The 17224-nt window shown below is 41.7% G+C and overlaps 1 protein-coding gene across 3 annotated transcripts in view; it reads right to left on the bottom strand.

Annotated features, from left to right (window-relative positions):
* kdm5a (lysine (K)-specific demethylase 5A) overlaps positions 1–17224 on the bottom strand; it is a 160308-nt gene that overhangs the window by 74578 nt on the left and 68506 nt on the right. For all 3 annotated transcript variants that reach the window (XM_052029933.1, XM_052029934.1, XM_052029935.1), the window contains 5 exons: positions 16327–16446; positions 13274–13432; positions 4126–4307; positions 1522–1684; positions 146–265 (listed from right to left, as the gene is read on the bottom strand). In XM_052029933.1, coding sequence (XP_051885893.1) covers positions 146–265; positions 1522–1684; positions 4126–4307; positions 13274–13432; positions 16327–16446 — 744 coding nt within the window. The remainder of the gene's footprint in view (positions 1–145; positions 266–1521; positions 1685–4125; positions 4308–13273; positions 13433–16326; positions 16447–17224) is intronic.

The following is a 17224-nucleotide window of genomic DNA, read 5'->3' as shown; positions in this document are numbered from 1 at the left end:
AGAACTCTGACATCCTTGAAAGATTCTACTGATTAAGTATTTTTGTTTTCCACTACCATGATTTGTGGTAAATATCACACAAAGTGGATACAAATCTGAAATTCTGTTTCACTGAAAATAATTCTTAAAAAGTGGCAAAACATACCCAGTCCGCAGTACAGAAATTCACTGCCTCCGCGAAGTTGTATCCCTGGTTGAATCCACTATGATAAGCTCTCGGGAAAGTAACCACAAACTCACCAGCACATTGATTTGTTCGGAACACCTGAGAATGAGCAAACAAGTATGATTGAAGATGTAAGCAAAACTTTGGTCCATTTCCCTTAACAAGAGAACAGTGAAGTCAGTACTAACAAGTCACTGAGAGCTAACATGCACTTACAGCGAGTTATTAAGGAAGGAAGAGTGGTATGTTGGCCTTCATAATGAGAGAATTTGGGAATAGGAACATAGATGTCTTAATGAAATTCCACAGGGTCTTGGTGGAATTTCACCTTGAGTACTGTGTTAAATCTTGGTCCCTGATCTAAAGATAGATGTACTTAGCTTTGAAGGAGGACAGCAAGGAATCATCAGACTGGGTCAGGGAAGGTGGATTTGCTTTGAAGAAGGAAGTTTGTATTCTTAGAGAAGCAAGAGATGATTTCACTGCAACCTACAATATTCTGAGGGGGCTCAACAGGCTGGATACAGGGAGGATGTTTCCCCCAGATGAGCAGACTAGGACCAGCTCACAGTCTCAGAATAAGGGGTAGGCCCTTTAGGACTAATGCCAGAATTTTCTTCTTATAGAAAAGTCTGAATCTTTGAAATTCTCTACTGCATAGGGTTCTGGAGGTTAGTCATTGAGTTTGTTCACAGAAGTTCTGGATATTAAAGGAATAGAGGGATACCAAAACAGAGCAGGGTCAAAAGACCAAATGTTTTCCTCCAGCTCCTATTTCTTGTGTTCTTATGTAACTGAGATTACCAATTCTACATAGCTTGGCTGCAAAAATGATTTTACCAACTATGCCATCAAAAGGGAGAATTTATAAGAATTCTCCCAAGTGCAATCCAGGGGCTCTTTCTAATAAGTTTAAACTTACACTTGGATGGTCAGGACAGGGACAGACAAGGCAGAAGTAGACAAGGTTACGATGCTCCCAAGTTTCACAGTCTGGGCTCAGTGGTTAAGTGTCCAAGAATCCCTGAACCCTCACAAGATAAACTGAACTGGTGGAGAATTACATGTATAAAAATAAAGATTACACAGTATCACTGTATTTATGCACTAAACTACATTACACTTGTAAAGGATCATTTTCTCTGTCTTCATTCAAATGTTTGGAGAATTTCATTGCTGTAAGCTATAAAGTTCTAAAGTTTATTTATTTGTTGTAACTTTGTTTATTTGCTATTAAGAGCAGCTTTTCCAGGCTGCAGAGCTCAACAAACAACCCAGAACAATTTCTAATTTCTTGCAGTGAGACATCAATTTCAGCAGCCGAGTGAATGGGATAGAGATGAGGAAGAACATACCGGGACCCCGTGCTCCATCAGAATATTAGGATTCATGATGGTCACCAGCTGATGCAGCAGATCTGGCTGAGAATGGAAGAGCTCTGGCGCCAGCTTCCTCATTACAAGCTCAAGTTGTTCAGCAGCATATCCTGGCACCCCATACCATGTCTTCGGTTCGCCCCTGAGAAATGCAGTCACAAAATACACATTCATTCTTCTAGTTTCACATCATAAAAAAACTTAATTACAAAGGAAACTTGCACAGTTTTAGCAATAGCCACAATACCTCTCTACAAAAACACAATGCCTCTGGAAAATAGAAACAGCACTTTTATTTTTTAAAATCACTTTGTTTAAGTAAGTGGTTCAATGGAAAAAGCAGGGTTATTGCATCAAACATTAGATTATGTAACATTCCACATAACAAGTTTCAAAACTTCCCCATTTCCTCCCATCAAAATTGGTTGGAAGAACAAAGAGGCGCAATAAAAACAAAATAGAACAATTTTGAAGGGGATGCAAGAACAGAAGCACAAGATTTACGCACACAAGTCCCTGACAGTAAAAGGGCACAAAATCCTTTTCTTTATAACAAGCAAAAGTACAAAAATATAACGCAATTCAGATATCAGCTGTTGTCTCCACTGTATCGAATTACATACAGCACACTTTAAGAAGAATGCCAAGATCTGGACCTGGCAGGGATTTACCCAAATGGTCACACAAACAGGGGTGTCTGTCACATTGAATGGGAGAAGATGGGCTTTTCTTCGTACAGCAGAGATGTTCAAAGACTTAATAGATATATTCAAACTCATGATAGTTTTTTTTAACAATCACATTGACAGGGTCATATCCTGCTTCCACTGTAGGACAGAGGGATAATGATGATCAGAAATGAGAGCACACAGATTTAAGCTAAGGGGCAAAACATCAGAGGGAGGAAAAGAAGAATATTTGTTGTGTCACAAGCAAAGATCTGGAATGCATCTCAAAAAGAGCACCTTTGAAAAGGGAATTGGATAAATACTTGAAAGGGAGAAATTTGCATGGCAACAGACAAAGAGGGTAGGAGTGGAAGTAACAGGATCACCCTTTCAAACAGCTAACAAAGGCACCTTTCCCATGCTGTACAATTCTACCATAGTCATATTGTGTTGATGTTACCATTAGGCACACAAGAAAATAGAAACAATGGGATTTCTTTGATGGGTATCAAAAAATACATGAACATTTAATGTTAATTCTGAGGCATCTTCATTTAATTGTTATTATTCTAGCTCCCTTTGCGAGTTCAGTCGATCCCTGGGTTAATACTTTATCTATTCTTGACCCAATCCCAGCTCCCACACACTATGGCACTCATGATTTACTTACTCATGATATTAATCCAGCTTCAACACTCAATTGCTCCCTGGACCAACAACTGCACAATGATGGAGCAACAGGTCATGATCTATTTGTGGATACAGTGCTAACTAACCTATGGAATGCCTGGGTGGAAATGCACCACTTCGTGTGTGAAAAAGATTATACTGACAACAGATGAGGCAGCGATTTTTTTTTCCAAAAGATATTGTTCCATATAATTATTGGACAAGAGGTGTACCGTCACTAAAATGGGTCAGGTCCGAGGATCCTGGAGGGGTACGGTTACAACAATACAAGCCAGTGCAGCTTATCATATCAGCACCGCTGCCCCACTCTGCAAAGTGTCCAATCCTACATCAGTATTGCACAGTGGCTCACCGTGCAAGAAAAAACATGCATTGCAATGATTAAACAACTTACTTTAACCCGGATTTTGAAAAGGTATCAAGGAAAAAAACCACCAAGAACAAAAGAAATAGTACTAGTACATATGGCCTCTTTCACAGGACAATAAGATCCTGGCCTCACCTCTACTTCCCAAGCCATACCCTTAACATTTGACTCCTCTAGTCCTAAAATCTGTCCATCTCGGTCTTGAATATTTTCAATGACAGGTTCCACGGGTCTATGGAATACGTAACTCCAGACAGTCATGATCTTCATAAAGGAATTCCTCCTCATCTCCAATTTAAATTGGCAATCCTTTAATCTGAAACTATGGGTCAATTCATAGATTTTTCCCCAGGATTAGGCAATCAAGAACTAGATGGCACAGGTTTATGGTGAGAGGGGAAAAACTTAAGAAACTGAGGAGCAACATTTTCCACACTGAGGGTGGTACGTATGTGGAACGAGCTGACAGGTGGTGGTTAAGGCAGGTACAATAACGACATTTGGACAGGTACATGGATAGGAAAGGTTTAGAGGGATATGAGTCAAATGCAGGCAAATGGGACTAGTTTAGATGGGTATCTCAGTCGGCATGAATGAGTAGGGCCGAAGGGCCTGTTACTGTGCTGTACAACTTCAATAACAAAACTTGCACAGTGTTAATTTGTGTTCAATGAATGCAACACTCAAATGGGTATCACAACATATCAATAACAAACATCTTTTGGATGCTACTTCTGGCCAGCATAATATCTTGATGTGACTTTTTAATGCCTGCACTTAAATTTAATAAATTAGGCACTGATTGGACAAAAAAAAAATCATACTATTCGATAGGCCAAGTCCAATATATTTACGAACCAGTGCAGGAAGTTGATAGAGTAGCTCCAATGGTCTTCGATATGCCAGCAGAAGGAAGAGAAGCACATCCCCACGTAAAGCCAAGGAACCTTCATTCCAGAGATGTCAGCGTTGATGTGAGTCAATACGGACTGCTCCAAGACTGGCATGTTGTTCAAGTTCCAGCCAGAATTAGCATATTCCTTAGACAGCCGCATGGGAAAACCAAAGGGTTAGAGGGAGAAGAGGTGAGTGCAAAGAGTGTGTGGAGAGGCCAGAGGGAAGGAATGGGAAAAGAGGGTGGAGGGTGACAGAGAAGTGGGGTTAGTTACAGTGGGGGTGGGGGGCAGAAAAAAGGTGAAACAAAGGGGGAAAAAGTAAAATATGTTAATCCTTTTCCAACCACCATGTGGTAGTGTTTACATTCAATCTGCATAGATATTTTACCAATATCAATTTATACTATAAACATATCAGGGGAAAAAAAAGGCAGAGAACAGAAATGTAGGAACGCATGAACTAGAACTATTTACCCAGGTTACTCACCATTACCCAAGCAAGCCTCTTTTCGGAATTTCAATATGTAAGGAATGATGTAGTAGACATAAGTGGATAGGGAGCACTCCCAGCTAAGCAAATAAACCTGTATTTCTTGTCTGTGAAGCATCTAGGAACTGAAATTTACTGTGTTTGCATTTAAACATCCCACCTGCCTGCATTTACAGCTGTAAAGTGTCAGCACTAACCTTCGTATAGGTCATGAGGGGATGGAGGGACAAAGCCAAAGTCATTGACCTTCCAACCACCCACTTGCCATTCAAGCCAGTTCCTCGCTGTGCTACTAGGAGGGAGGAATCTTTGGATTTATCATTGTTAGGTAACCTTCACTGGCAGCAGTCCAGACCTCAGGAAAAAACAGGGCCTCCGACTCAGTCTGTGACTCAGGGTGGAAGGAAATCAGAAGGGATGAGACTAAGTTTCAGGTTTTAATTCATGGTCACTTTTATATATATTTATTGGTTAAACAAAAATGTACAAATAACTCACACAGAGCTATGGTTAACTGCAAGTGGATTACCCATGAATTTTTACTTATTAACTTTAATATGCAGAGCCAGTGGGGCAAGATTTCCTGCTGGCAACATACAATTAGAAAAAAAAATGGATTGAACAGAGATACAAATACAATTGCAAGTTACAATTCCTTAAAAAAGTCAGAACAATTCCTGCCAACAATACAAATCAGGTTGTACCGAAGTCATGGCTATACTGAACAGATTCAACCGAAGAGATGAATGGACCTTCCTGGACTGCCTGACACAAAAGCAAAAAGTCTAATTTCCCATCTATCCAAAGATCAATGAAATATATGCAATGAAATTTTCTCTTTAACATTTTGAAGACTGAGGAACAGCAGTAAAATATTTGTCCAGAAACTTGCAACATTTTTTAGTTGTGAGAAAGTTAAGACAGCCTTGACTAAACCATGGTCACCAATGCGAATATGTAGGCTAGTTATTAAACTAACACAGCATGCAAAATATAAAAGTAAATATCAAAGATTCAGACTCTTCTTGTACCTAGTGGTATGATTTTTCTTAAGGAGGAAAGCTGTAATTAATTGGAAAATTTCTTTTTTGGGTAAGTGTGGGCTTTAAGACCATCATCAGAATATGAGGGGGCTTCGCATAGGACGTCCTGCATGCACCAGTAAGACCAGGATTCAGCAGTGGGACAGCCTGTTAGGGTCACCCAGATAACACTCCCTGTGGCTGCAGCTTGGAGTTAAGACCAAGCAAATGGCTCTGCATTGAACGTCACCTACTTTTCTTACTCAGCTAACCTCGACTTACTGCACTCTCCAAAATTACTTGAAAACTCTGGTACAAATTCTCTTGATGCTGATTGCCTTGTTGGAAAGCACCATAAATTTCCATGCAGATACACTGCTTTTAACACCAAAGTGCTTTAAATTTTGTAATCATACCCTTATGTGTCACTTAAGCCCAAGAAAAAACCCTTGCATTTATTCCAACTGATTCCCATTAAAATTAGGCATCATTTCCATTCACACACCATAACATAGTGCCTCTTCATCAATAAGAGGCCTTAGTACTTTATGTTCTTGTCCTGGACTTTTACCTAAGTTTTTAAAAATTCCTCAAGTTTAACACCAACTCAGTAATAGTGTTGAGCAATAAACGAGAATGTAAATACAACCCACCAGCATATATCTATACCAGCCAAAAATGGACTATTTTGGTTAATTCCACTTCCTCGCTCTTTACCCATGGTTTTGTAAGATGGTTTTGGAAAGTTGTGATTGCACTGGAGAGGAATTCACCAGGACAATGCCTTAGCTGAGTGTTTCATTTATGACGAGAGACTGGACAGACTGGTTTGTTTTCCTTGGAGTGCAAGAGGCTAAGACTGATTGAGAAATTCAAAACTGTGAGGGGGCACAAGTAGGGTAGATAGTGAGAAGGTCAAGTGTCTAAAACTAAGTAATTTAGAGAGGATCGGAGGAAATTATTTTTCAACCAGAGGGTGGTTGGAATCTGGAATGCACTGGGGGTTGGTGGAGGCAGACACTCTTGCAACATTTAAGAAATATCTAGACAAGCACTTGGAATTGCCAGGGCATAGAAAACTACAGGCCAAGTGGTAGCATAGTGGTTAGCATAATGCTTTACAGCACCAGAGACCCAGGTTCAAACCTGGCCACTGTCTGTAAGGAGTTTGTATGTTCTACCTGTGTCTGTGTGGGTTTGCTCCGGGTGCTCCGGTTTCCTCCCACATTCCAAAGATGTACAGGTTAGGAAGTTGTGGGCATGCTATGTTGGCGCTGGAAGCGTGGCGACACTTGTGGGCTGCCCCCCAAAATCACTACGCAAAAGATGTATTTCACTGTGTGTTTCAATGTACATGTGACTAATAAAGATCTTATCTTATCTTAAAAAATGGGATTAATATAGGTGAGTATTTGATGGTTAGCATGAACGTCAAGGGTCTGTTCCTGCACTCTTTTGACTCTGACATCCAGCCTGTTTAGATTTTATAGGCCCCACTTTCCCCAGAATCAATCCCAAGTGTCTGAAACCTTCCCTCTGGCAGGTTCAGTGACCTCTTTGACTACAAGCTCATTTGCTCTATCTTCCAATCTTTATACTTAGGGGCACATGGAAGACAGTAATCTGGAAATTATGATCATTCAGGCCCTGCCGTTCAATCTCCTCTTTAAGTTCCATGGATTGTTTCCTCCACAAATGACTAAATTCAAGATGTTAGCAAGCTGGAGAAAGAAATGCTGACTGAGTTTATTTCTAGGGCAAATGGGACCTGTACAGGCCAGATGGTTTGCAGCTCAGAAGGGCTGGGACCGATATCCTTGCCGGCAGCTTGCTCGTGCTGCTGGGTAAGGTTTAGATCAGCTTGGCAGGGGATGAGAAGCTAAATGAAGAACTCAAACGGGAGGAAAACTGAAATGGATGTAGGACACTGAAAACTAGAGAGTTTCAAAGATAGAGCAAAGGCTAGAAAACAATACAAAAATGGTCTGGGTGTATTTAGTGGTATATACCTAATGTAAGCAGTTTACTTAGTACTGCAGATGAGCTGAAGCACTTGTAGATGTTCAAAAACATGGCTTAAAGAGGGGCGAGCACAACATTGTGTTTACAATGTTTTCAGACAAGATGGATAAAGGGATAAAAAGGAGGGGGAATAACAATTAGTTTGAGAAACCAGCACTGCTGTGAGAAGGATTGGTATTTCATGAGGACTACAGGAATGAGGCTGCATGGTTGACGAGACAGAAAAAGCACATCTGTGGGTAAATTTCTGTTAACTGCAAAAATACATGAGCAGTAAATGTGAGTGATTTCAATTACTATTAATGGGAAACAGTCAGTAAAAGGTAATGAGGGCACAGAAATCCTAAATTGCATTCAGGAGAACTTTCTTAGCCAGTGTATAGTAAGTGGAACAAGAGGAGGGGGAACTCTGGATTTGGCCAAATTGGACTGGAAACAGCGACTTGAAAGTAAATCAATCTCAGAGGACTGGGAGACATTCAAGATGATGAATGAGGGGGTTCAAGTCAAACTTATTCTCAGGAAGAAAAAGGATGGGACTGCCAGAATTGGAGCCACTGCAAGTTTCATGGTCCTTGGCACTTTTGAAAAGTTGATAAATATCCAAACCCAGGTCACAATATCAGCAAGGGAGGAAACTGAAGAGGCTCTGGCTGACATTTTTCAATCCTCTCTGGATACAGCAATGTAGTGATAAGATTGGAGAACTGCCAACATTGCAGTGTTCTTTAAAAAAAAGGATGAAGGAAGAAACTAACTAACTATGGGCCAATAATTTCCCACTTCCATCGTGGAAATTATTGGAATTCATTCAAGGAACAGTACAAACATTAATTCATAAAGGCACAGATTAATCGGGGACAGTTAGAATGATGTTTTTTTTAATGGAAGACCATGCCTAACAATTGAACTGTTTGATTAGGAAGACTGACAAAGATCGATTGAAAAAGGATTAGTAAGGCTTTTGACATAGCTTCATATAGCTGTCTGGTTAAAAATGTAAAAGCCCATACGATTGAAGGAAGTGGCAGACTGGATCAAAATTGAACTAGTGGCAGGAAGCTAATGGTAATGGTTATGGATGGTTTTGGGATTGAATAGCTGTTACCATGGGGCTCACTACTCTGTCCACCTGCGACACCACTTTCAGAGAACCATGTCCTTGTACTCCTCTGTTCTTCACTGTCAATGGCAACCACCTACTTTAGTGTAATCTGCAAGTTTACTAACAACCCTTCACCACACTCTCTTGGCAAGCATCAATATAATCTGCTTTTCTTAGTCTCCACCCCTATCACAGACATTTCCTTTATTCTCTCCATCCCTCCTCCTGTTCTGCAATTTAAAATATGCCTGTTTTCAAACTTTTCCTCATTCTGATGACAGGTCATTGATCTGTAATGTTAACTCTTTTTCTCTCTCCACAGATGCCGCCTGGCCTGCTGAGAGCCATTAAGTCACACAGAGCCATCCAATCCGACACCCCTTCAGCACACTATTTTCTTGCTGGCTATCAAGTATCCATCTATAATTATCCCATTTACCAGCAATCAGCCTTCTACGTCTTGGTATGCATTTTGGTAATATTTTGTGTTTCTGAAATCTAGTGCCTGCAGTTTTTAGCTATAACAGTAAGTCAGAAAAGGAGGGGATTGCTTTCTTTGGAACAGGGAAGGCTGAAGAGAGACAATGGATGTGTATAAAATTATGAGGGGCACCAAATAGACTAAATAGGAAACTTCTATTTCCCTTAGCAGAGGGGTCAAAATCAGGGGGTTCATATTTAAATTAATAGAAGCATTAGACGGAAGCTGGAGAGGTTGGAGGGATCTGGAACTCAATGCCTTAAGGATGGTGGAGGCAGAAATCCCCATCACATTTAAAGAGGTTAGCATAGCGCTATTACAGCGCCAGCGACCTGGGTTCAATTCCCGCTGCTGTCCGTAAGGAGTTTGTACATTCTCCCCGTGTCTGCGTGGGTTTCCTCCGGGTGCTCCGGTTTCCTCCCACATTCCAAAGACGTACAGGTTAGGAGTTGTGGGCATGCTATGTTGGCGCTGGAAGAGTGCCGACAATTGCAGGCTGCCCCCAGCACATTCTCAGTAACGCAAAAGGACATATTTCATTGTGTGTTTCAATGTACATGTGACTAATAAATATCTTGTATTTCATCTTAAATGCTGGACTGTATACGTGAACAGCCGTGACCTGTAGGTCAATAGATCAACTGCTGGAAGACGGGCTTGGTAGTACTTTCCTGACCATCATGGTTCACTGAACTACCCCCTCCTGTGTCAGAAATGTTCTGATTTGTCTTTGGCTATTCATCTTCAGAACTCTCTACATGATGCAATACACTATTCTGGAGTTGTACCTGCCTCCCTAACCACAGAATCCCCTTTCATTGTAGCTCTCCTGTCCTTTCTCTTCCACCATCATTGAGGGCATGATGTACCCCACACAAAGCAATAGTGCAAAATCTCAGAAAGGGACAGAATAGGTCTAAATATAGTCAAAGCACAGAAAGTTGTCACAAAAATAAAATTGAAGGGTCTTTATCTTAATGCACATTGCATTCATAACAAACTGGATAGAAGAAACAGCAAGGGACAGAAAATAATGCTGAGAGTTGTATACAAATCCCCAAAGTAATAGTAATATAGGAAATCACATCAATCAGGAAACTAGGAGTGAATGCAACAAGGATAATACTATAAATCAAGGGGACTCTAAATGACATAGAATTCAGAAAACCAAATCAGCAGTAAGAGTGTAGAGGATGAATTCATGAAGTGAACAAGAGATGGTTTTCTTGAGCAGTGCATTAAGAAACCAATGAGGGAACAGCATATTTTATATCCAGTACTGAATCATGAGGTTGGTAGCTAAAGGAGTCTTTAGGGAACAGAAACCATAATGCAGTGGAATTTTATGTAAGGATTTAGTTCAATCTGAAAGAAGGATTTTAACTCTGAATAAAGCAAACTATGAAGGCATGAGGCATGAATTTGTTATGATACATTGGGAAACTACATTAAAGGGCTAAAATAATAAACAAGTAATGGCTAACATTTAAAAAACTTAATGCCATTTACAAGAAATATAATGCCCAAAAGGCAAAGGAAATTCAACAGGAAAAGTGGTCCAGCCACACTAAAAAGAGATAGACAGTATTCAATCAAAGGAAAGAAGCTCTTTACATTGCCAAGAACAGCAAGCCTAAGAATTTGGGAAATTTTCTGAATTCAGCAAAGAAGGACCAAGGCATTGATGAGGAAATGGAAACTAGAATACAAGAAAAGGGTAGTAAGTTGTAAGAGCTTACACAGATTAAAAAGAATTAACAAAAATGGACATGGGTCCCTTGCAGACATACAGGAGAAATTATATCGGGAAAAGAGAAATGACAGAGAAATGCTATCTTGTACCTGTCTGGAAAACACTCCCAAAACCAGTTCAGCACTACACATGTGGAGTAAAGAAGGTGCTCAAAGAAATTAGAAATAGTGAAAAACTGATATTGGAGAAATTAATGGTACTGAACAGCAATGTATGCCCTGGGCCTGATGACCTGCATCTTATGGTTTTGAAGTATGTGGCAATGGAGAGAGTGGCTGCACTATTTGTCAACTTCCAAAACTGTGTTGATTCTAGAACAATTCTCACACATTAAAAGGCAGCAATGTAACCCCACTATTTAGGAAAGGTGGAAGAGAGAAAGTAATAAACAACAGACTTCTTAGCCTAACATCAGTCGTGGGAAAATGTTGGAATCATTTGTTAAGGAGTGGGAACAAAGTACTTCGTAGCACCTTCATGGATTCATGAAAGGGAAATTAAGTTTGACAAATATATATTTGAATACAGACACAAGAGAGACTGCAAATGCTGGAAATCTACAGCAACACACATAATGCTGGAGGAACTCAGTAGGTCAGGCAGCATTTATGGAGGGAAATGGACAGTCAATGTTTCGGGTTGAGACCCTTCATCAGGACTTGAAAAAAAGAGGAAAGATGGTCAGTATAAAAGGTGGGGAGATTGGCTGGTTCAAGAGCTGGCAAGTGATAGGTGGATCCAGGTTTTGGTGGGGGGGGGGGGGGGGGGGGGGGGGGGGGGGTGGGGGGGCGATGGAGGTGGGGGATGATGATAAGCAGCTGAGGGAGAAAGAGAGAGAGAGGGAATGTCAGAAGCTGGAAGATGATAGATGGAAATGACAAAGGGCTGAAGAAGATGGAATCTGATAGGAGAGGACAGTGGACCATGGAATAAAGGGAGAAGGAGGTGAGGAGGGGAACCAGAGGGAGGATGTGAGGGAGATGGGCAGATTGAGAGGGTGGGGGAAGGGAAAGAGAAGGGGGTGATGGGGCCAGTGGGATAAGGCGATAAAAAAGGCAGGGATGGGGGAACAGGATAAAAAAAGGCAGGGATGAGGGGAGTAGTTACTGGAAATTGAAGAAATCCATGTTCATATCATTAGATTGGAGACTAAGGCGGAATATGAGATGCTTTCCTCTAATCTGTGTCTAGCCTCAACTTGGCAGTAGAGGAAGCCGTGGACAGGCATGTCGGAGTGGGAATGGGCAGTGGAATTAAAATGGTTGGCTACCAGGGGATCCTGGCTGTTACAGCAAATGGAGCAGAAGTGCTCGACAAAGCAATCCCCGAATCTGCGTCGGGTCTCACCGATGTAGAGGAGGCCGCACCAGGAGCACCGGATGCAGTAAAATTCAAAATATATTTGAATGTTTTGAGGTTATAACTAGGAGAATAGGTAACATAATGTATCTGGACATTCAAAAACTGCCTGATAAGATGTCACACAAGAGATTATTAAACATTAGGGCACATAACTATGTAATATACAGCCATTGGTGAAGGATGTGGAGAGGAGAATGGACAAATCATTTTCTTGGGCTGGGAGGCCAGGATTAACAATGTGTTGCAGGGAGCAATCCTGGGACACCAACTGTTGACAATCTATGTCAATGATTTAGATGAGGGGACCAAGTATAATAGTTTGCTGATGATACAAAGCAATGTGGATTGTGAGAAACATATAGAAAGGCTTCAGGGTGATAAAAACAGCCTCAGTGACTGGGGAAGGACATAGTAAATGGAATGTAACTGTGATCACCCACATTGAAAGAAAAACATAGAAAGGCAAAGTATTTTTTTTAAATGGTGAGACGTTGAAAGATGCTGATGTTCATAGGGAGTTGGGTGTCCTTGCAGACAAAACACTAAAGTTAACATTCAGGTTACCCAATGGACCTGGGAGCTCAGATTTATGTTGACAATGCAAGTAGACAGTATTACCTACTAAATTACATCATGTGTACTTCTGATTCTGAACAAAAATGTCAAATGCTCAGAATATTTTGCGATTGATATGGTGCAATCTGGAAATAGTTATAATTGTTATATACTCCAGGCTGAATTGATTTTCCAACACAGCACTGAAGAAACCAGCACAATTCAATCCAGTTCCTAGGTACTCTTTTCCAATTGGGAAGTTGATACTTGTGGATGTGGTGCAAGTGGAGAAAGCGAAGGACACAACAATAAACTCTTACCTCCTCTTCAGGCAGCAGCCTCCTTTTGGTCTCCTTGACTGGAAATCCACTGCCAAATTCCTTTGATGTAATGTCGGCACCATACTCCACAATAACATCCTCCTCAATACTACTGACAAGTCGCCAGAATTCCTTCTCCACCAGCTCTGTTGGGACCATCTGCACATGAAAGGGGAAAGGGGAGCATAGGCCAGAGCGGGAGAGGCAGTGAGCAGGCCAACATTAGTGTAGGCCGGAGTGAAAGAGAGCAGGTGGCCCAGGGCAAGACAGTGCATGGGTCAGAGTGAAGGGGCAGCGAGCGAGGTGGGCAGGGCAGGGGCAAGAGCAAATGAATGAAACACACATTCAAGGGGACAAAGAAGGTGAAAAGATGAGAATGAGAGAGAAACAAAGGAGGGAACAACAGAGCAGAGGGAGATGGGGAATATAAAGAAAAAACACATTAGTAACAGTAACATGATACAGGGTTGCAAGAACAAAATGCATGGGAGAGCTGGGAGGGAAAGGCACGGTAGACGGTGGCTGCGGGGTGTGATGTATGCTCAAAACGTGAAGAGAAAGGAAGATAGTGCAAATGGCGGGGGAATCTAGGAGCAACTGATTGAGCTGGACTACACAAGCAGGTATGCACATATCAGGGAGCAGTGAGGACTAGATACAACGTACATGAGAGAGGCTGTGGTAAGACAGAAGATGGAGATCACAGGAGACATGACAAGGAGTGAATTGAGATGTACGCTAGGGATGGTGGATAGCTGGGTCGGACAGTCATCGTACATGGACAGAGATGGATTGGATGCACATGTGGCTCTGAGAGTGTTGGATGCTGTAGGTAAAGGGGTGTGTGAAGGACAACAGTGAAGCACAATTTTATTTTTGGGGGGGGGGGGGTGCAGTGGAGCAGGGAGGGGCCAGATTGATAAATCATAACCAGATCCTGATATATTTAGTCATGTAAATTAAGCAGAGATGTTCAAGAATAACAACAGCCTGGTTTCTGCTCAGATAGATACCAAACATAAAGCCAATTTAAATTGCAGAGAATCTACTTGTGGCTTTGTGCATTTGACAGCAGAATATGCTTGAAAATGTTTTTAGCCTGCGTTAATCCTTGTGACTTACAGTAATGACAGTTCAGTAGGCTCAAAACCCTAACAAAAACTTTCAAAATATCCATTCTTTAGCAAATTAAAATGAACTTCAATTATTACAGCCATACCAAAACACTTCTCCAAATCATGTTACTGGAAAGTATGAACATATTGAACTTCTTTTTGCCTTATCCATCACATTTCTACCATACACATCATCTTTTCCAACCAGATCACAACCACACCCACCCACCCCCCACCCCGTTAACCAACCGGTTAACTTAGAGACAACGTTTTCTGACCTTAACCTAGGGAGCTGACAAATAGATTAACGAAAGAGCTGGGGTCTGGAGCAAAAAGCAAATATTTCACCCAGCACTACCTCAACAAATTTATAGCAATTATTTTGAAAACTAACAGAGCTCCATTTCAAAGAAACAGACCAGAAATTTCTGCTGGATTCCTCCTCGGAAACACCATACAACGGTATTTCTGCAATTACCACAGACACAGAATGGGAGAATGCTCCCATTCTACACAACTTCTTCTCCCAAGCCCATGGAAATTCCCAGCGTCAGAACTGTGGCCCAGAAACCAGAACAGCACAACAGACATGGTCCCAAGAGCTACACGGGGGGCAAACACTTTCACATTAGTTCACGACATTGAGACGAATGGCAACCTGCCTTGAACCTATAGTGGTTCCCAGAGCAATCGCATCAATCCCAGTCCTCCACTTATTCTGCTGTGATCTATTCTCTCACACACACCCTTTGGCTCCAACCACCCACCTACACACTACGGACGATTTAGAGTAACCAATTAACCGACCGACCAGCATGTCTTTGGGATGTGGGGGGAAACCAGAGCACCCAGGGAAAAGCCCAAGTAATCATACAGAGAATGTGCAAGCTCCACAAGGCAATTAGCTTGGAATTATGAAGTGCAGCATCCTTAGGAAAGGAAGTCCAAACATCTACTCAAGTTCCATTGCCATGCCGGAAGTTTGAGGGTGGATTGAAACAGAAAGATCTCAGTTACTACATGTGGCCACATGTTGTACACTATGTTCTACATAGTGTGGGAGGAGAGTGGCAGGTACGGTGTGCATGAGAATGTCAGAGGTGACGGGACACGTTGGTACATGGTGGGTTGAAGTCACACTGGTGTACATGCAAATGTAGAGTGATGGACGACGTTCATAAGTGGGAAGAGACTAGTGGGCACAGTACGTACGAGGGGTGACGAGGACAGTGTCTACAAGAGGGGCTTGAGTGACAAACACAGCTGCAAAGAAGAAGCCTGAAGTGTCATAGTGTATGACGGACACAGTATACACAAACATCTCAGGGCAAGAACTGCAACAAATCAACCACCTGGAGGAATACTTGAAGCAGAATATTGAAATGCTTAAAAACTGCAAACTTGTCTCAATAATTAAAAGCCCCTTGGAATACTTATTTCGATGAGCTAACTTTCTTCCTGTCCAACAACCTTTCATTAAAACTAACCACTACTGCTGTTAAACCCAACGCTTCAGGGTCATAGTGTTTCCACAGGGAATCTTATACAATCATCGTGATATTTGGGAATTAAGGGAGGGGAAGACGACAAATATCTTATTCAGAGGTCACTTATCCCAAGTCATTGCTCAAACACAATGATACTGGCCTGGAAGTGCCAATAGGCCCGTGCTCACAAGGAGGATAAGCAGGAAATGGTTCATTTGTCTGTAACAGGGGCTTTGTTTGTATACTCGCATTAAAACTTATATTTCTAACCCCATATGCTAGTTTGCACTTGTTAGGGATGAATAGATCATAATTATCTTATTCTACAAGTCTCAGTTAACTGCAACCTGCTGTGGGAAGATTTTGAACTCGTTTATAATGCACAAATAATCCTGCTCTGATTGAAATGATTCCACACCAGCAGCAGTTAAGCATTATCAAACATACTTACGTGTACTGGCATGTTGAAGTAATCTGACTTGAAGTTATCTGCCATCTCACCAAAGCTCTGGAGAGTGTACTCCCTGACCGCCTGCTCAAAGCCAAATGCCTCCGGGGGCTTACTGCATGCCTGTGATTGCAGAGAACAGGGGTGGGGGGGGAGAAAGAAATTCAATAAAATGTTAAAGGACAATTTATGTTCACTCCTGATACATTTCCCCCGATATCCAAGTCCTATTTCTGAAGACAATTCTCTCTCTATAAACCTGCACCAAGAAATCTGGCCATAAGGTGACGAGTGAATAAACTTCCCAACTGAGTATGCATTACACATTATTGGAAAATTAGGCGACAGCCTAAAATTTTAATTAAAATTCTAGCTGCTGCCCTAACTCCTGCTGCCCTCGCTTTCAGTCCTGGAGTATCAGGCTGCAGGGTGGTTGGACAGAATTGCCCAAAGATGGACAACATCGGGGAGTTCAATGTCGCACCCTCTAAAGATCGGACCCAACAAACCCTGGAGGTGATGGTGAAGCCTGCTGCCAGGGGCTCCCAAGCAGACACAAGGTTGCCAATATAGAGTATTCCAACAATAAGAGCGATTGTGGGTGGGACTTATTGTGGATGGGACTTATTGTGAATGAGTCTTGTTTTGGATAGAGTCATACAACATTACTAAGAAAAGTAGGCCATCCATCCTTTCAAATCTGCTCTACCATTCGTCAAGATCATGGCTGATATTCTAGCTCAGTTGGTTCCCTGCCTTGTCCCCATTTCCCGAGATTCCTGGGAACCTCGATTCTGAACGAATTAAATGACCAAGTCCTCCAAGGTAGACAATTCCAAAGATTTACCACTCTCTAAGTAAATAAATTTCTTCTAATTTCGGTCCTTAATGACCTCCCCCT

This window comes from Pristis pectinata, chromosome 15, assembly GCF_009764475.1.
Source record: "Pristis pectinata isolate sPriPec2 chromosome 15, sPriPec2.1.pri, whole genome shotgun sequence".
Classification (NCBI taxonomy): Eukaryota; Metazoa; Chordata; class Chondrichthyes; order Rhinopristiformes; family Pristidae; genus Pristis; species Pristis pectinata.
This window is presented reverse-complemented; position numbering and strand designations above follow the sequence as displayed.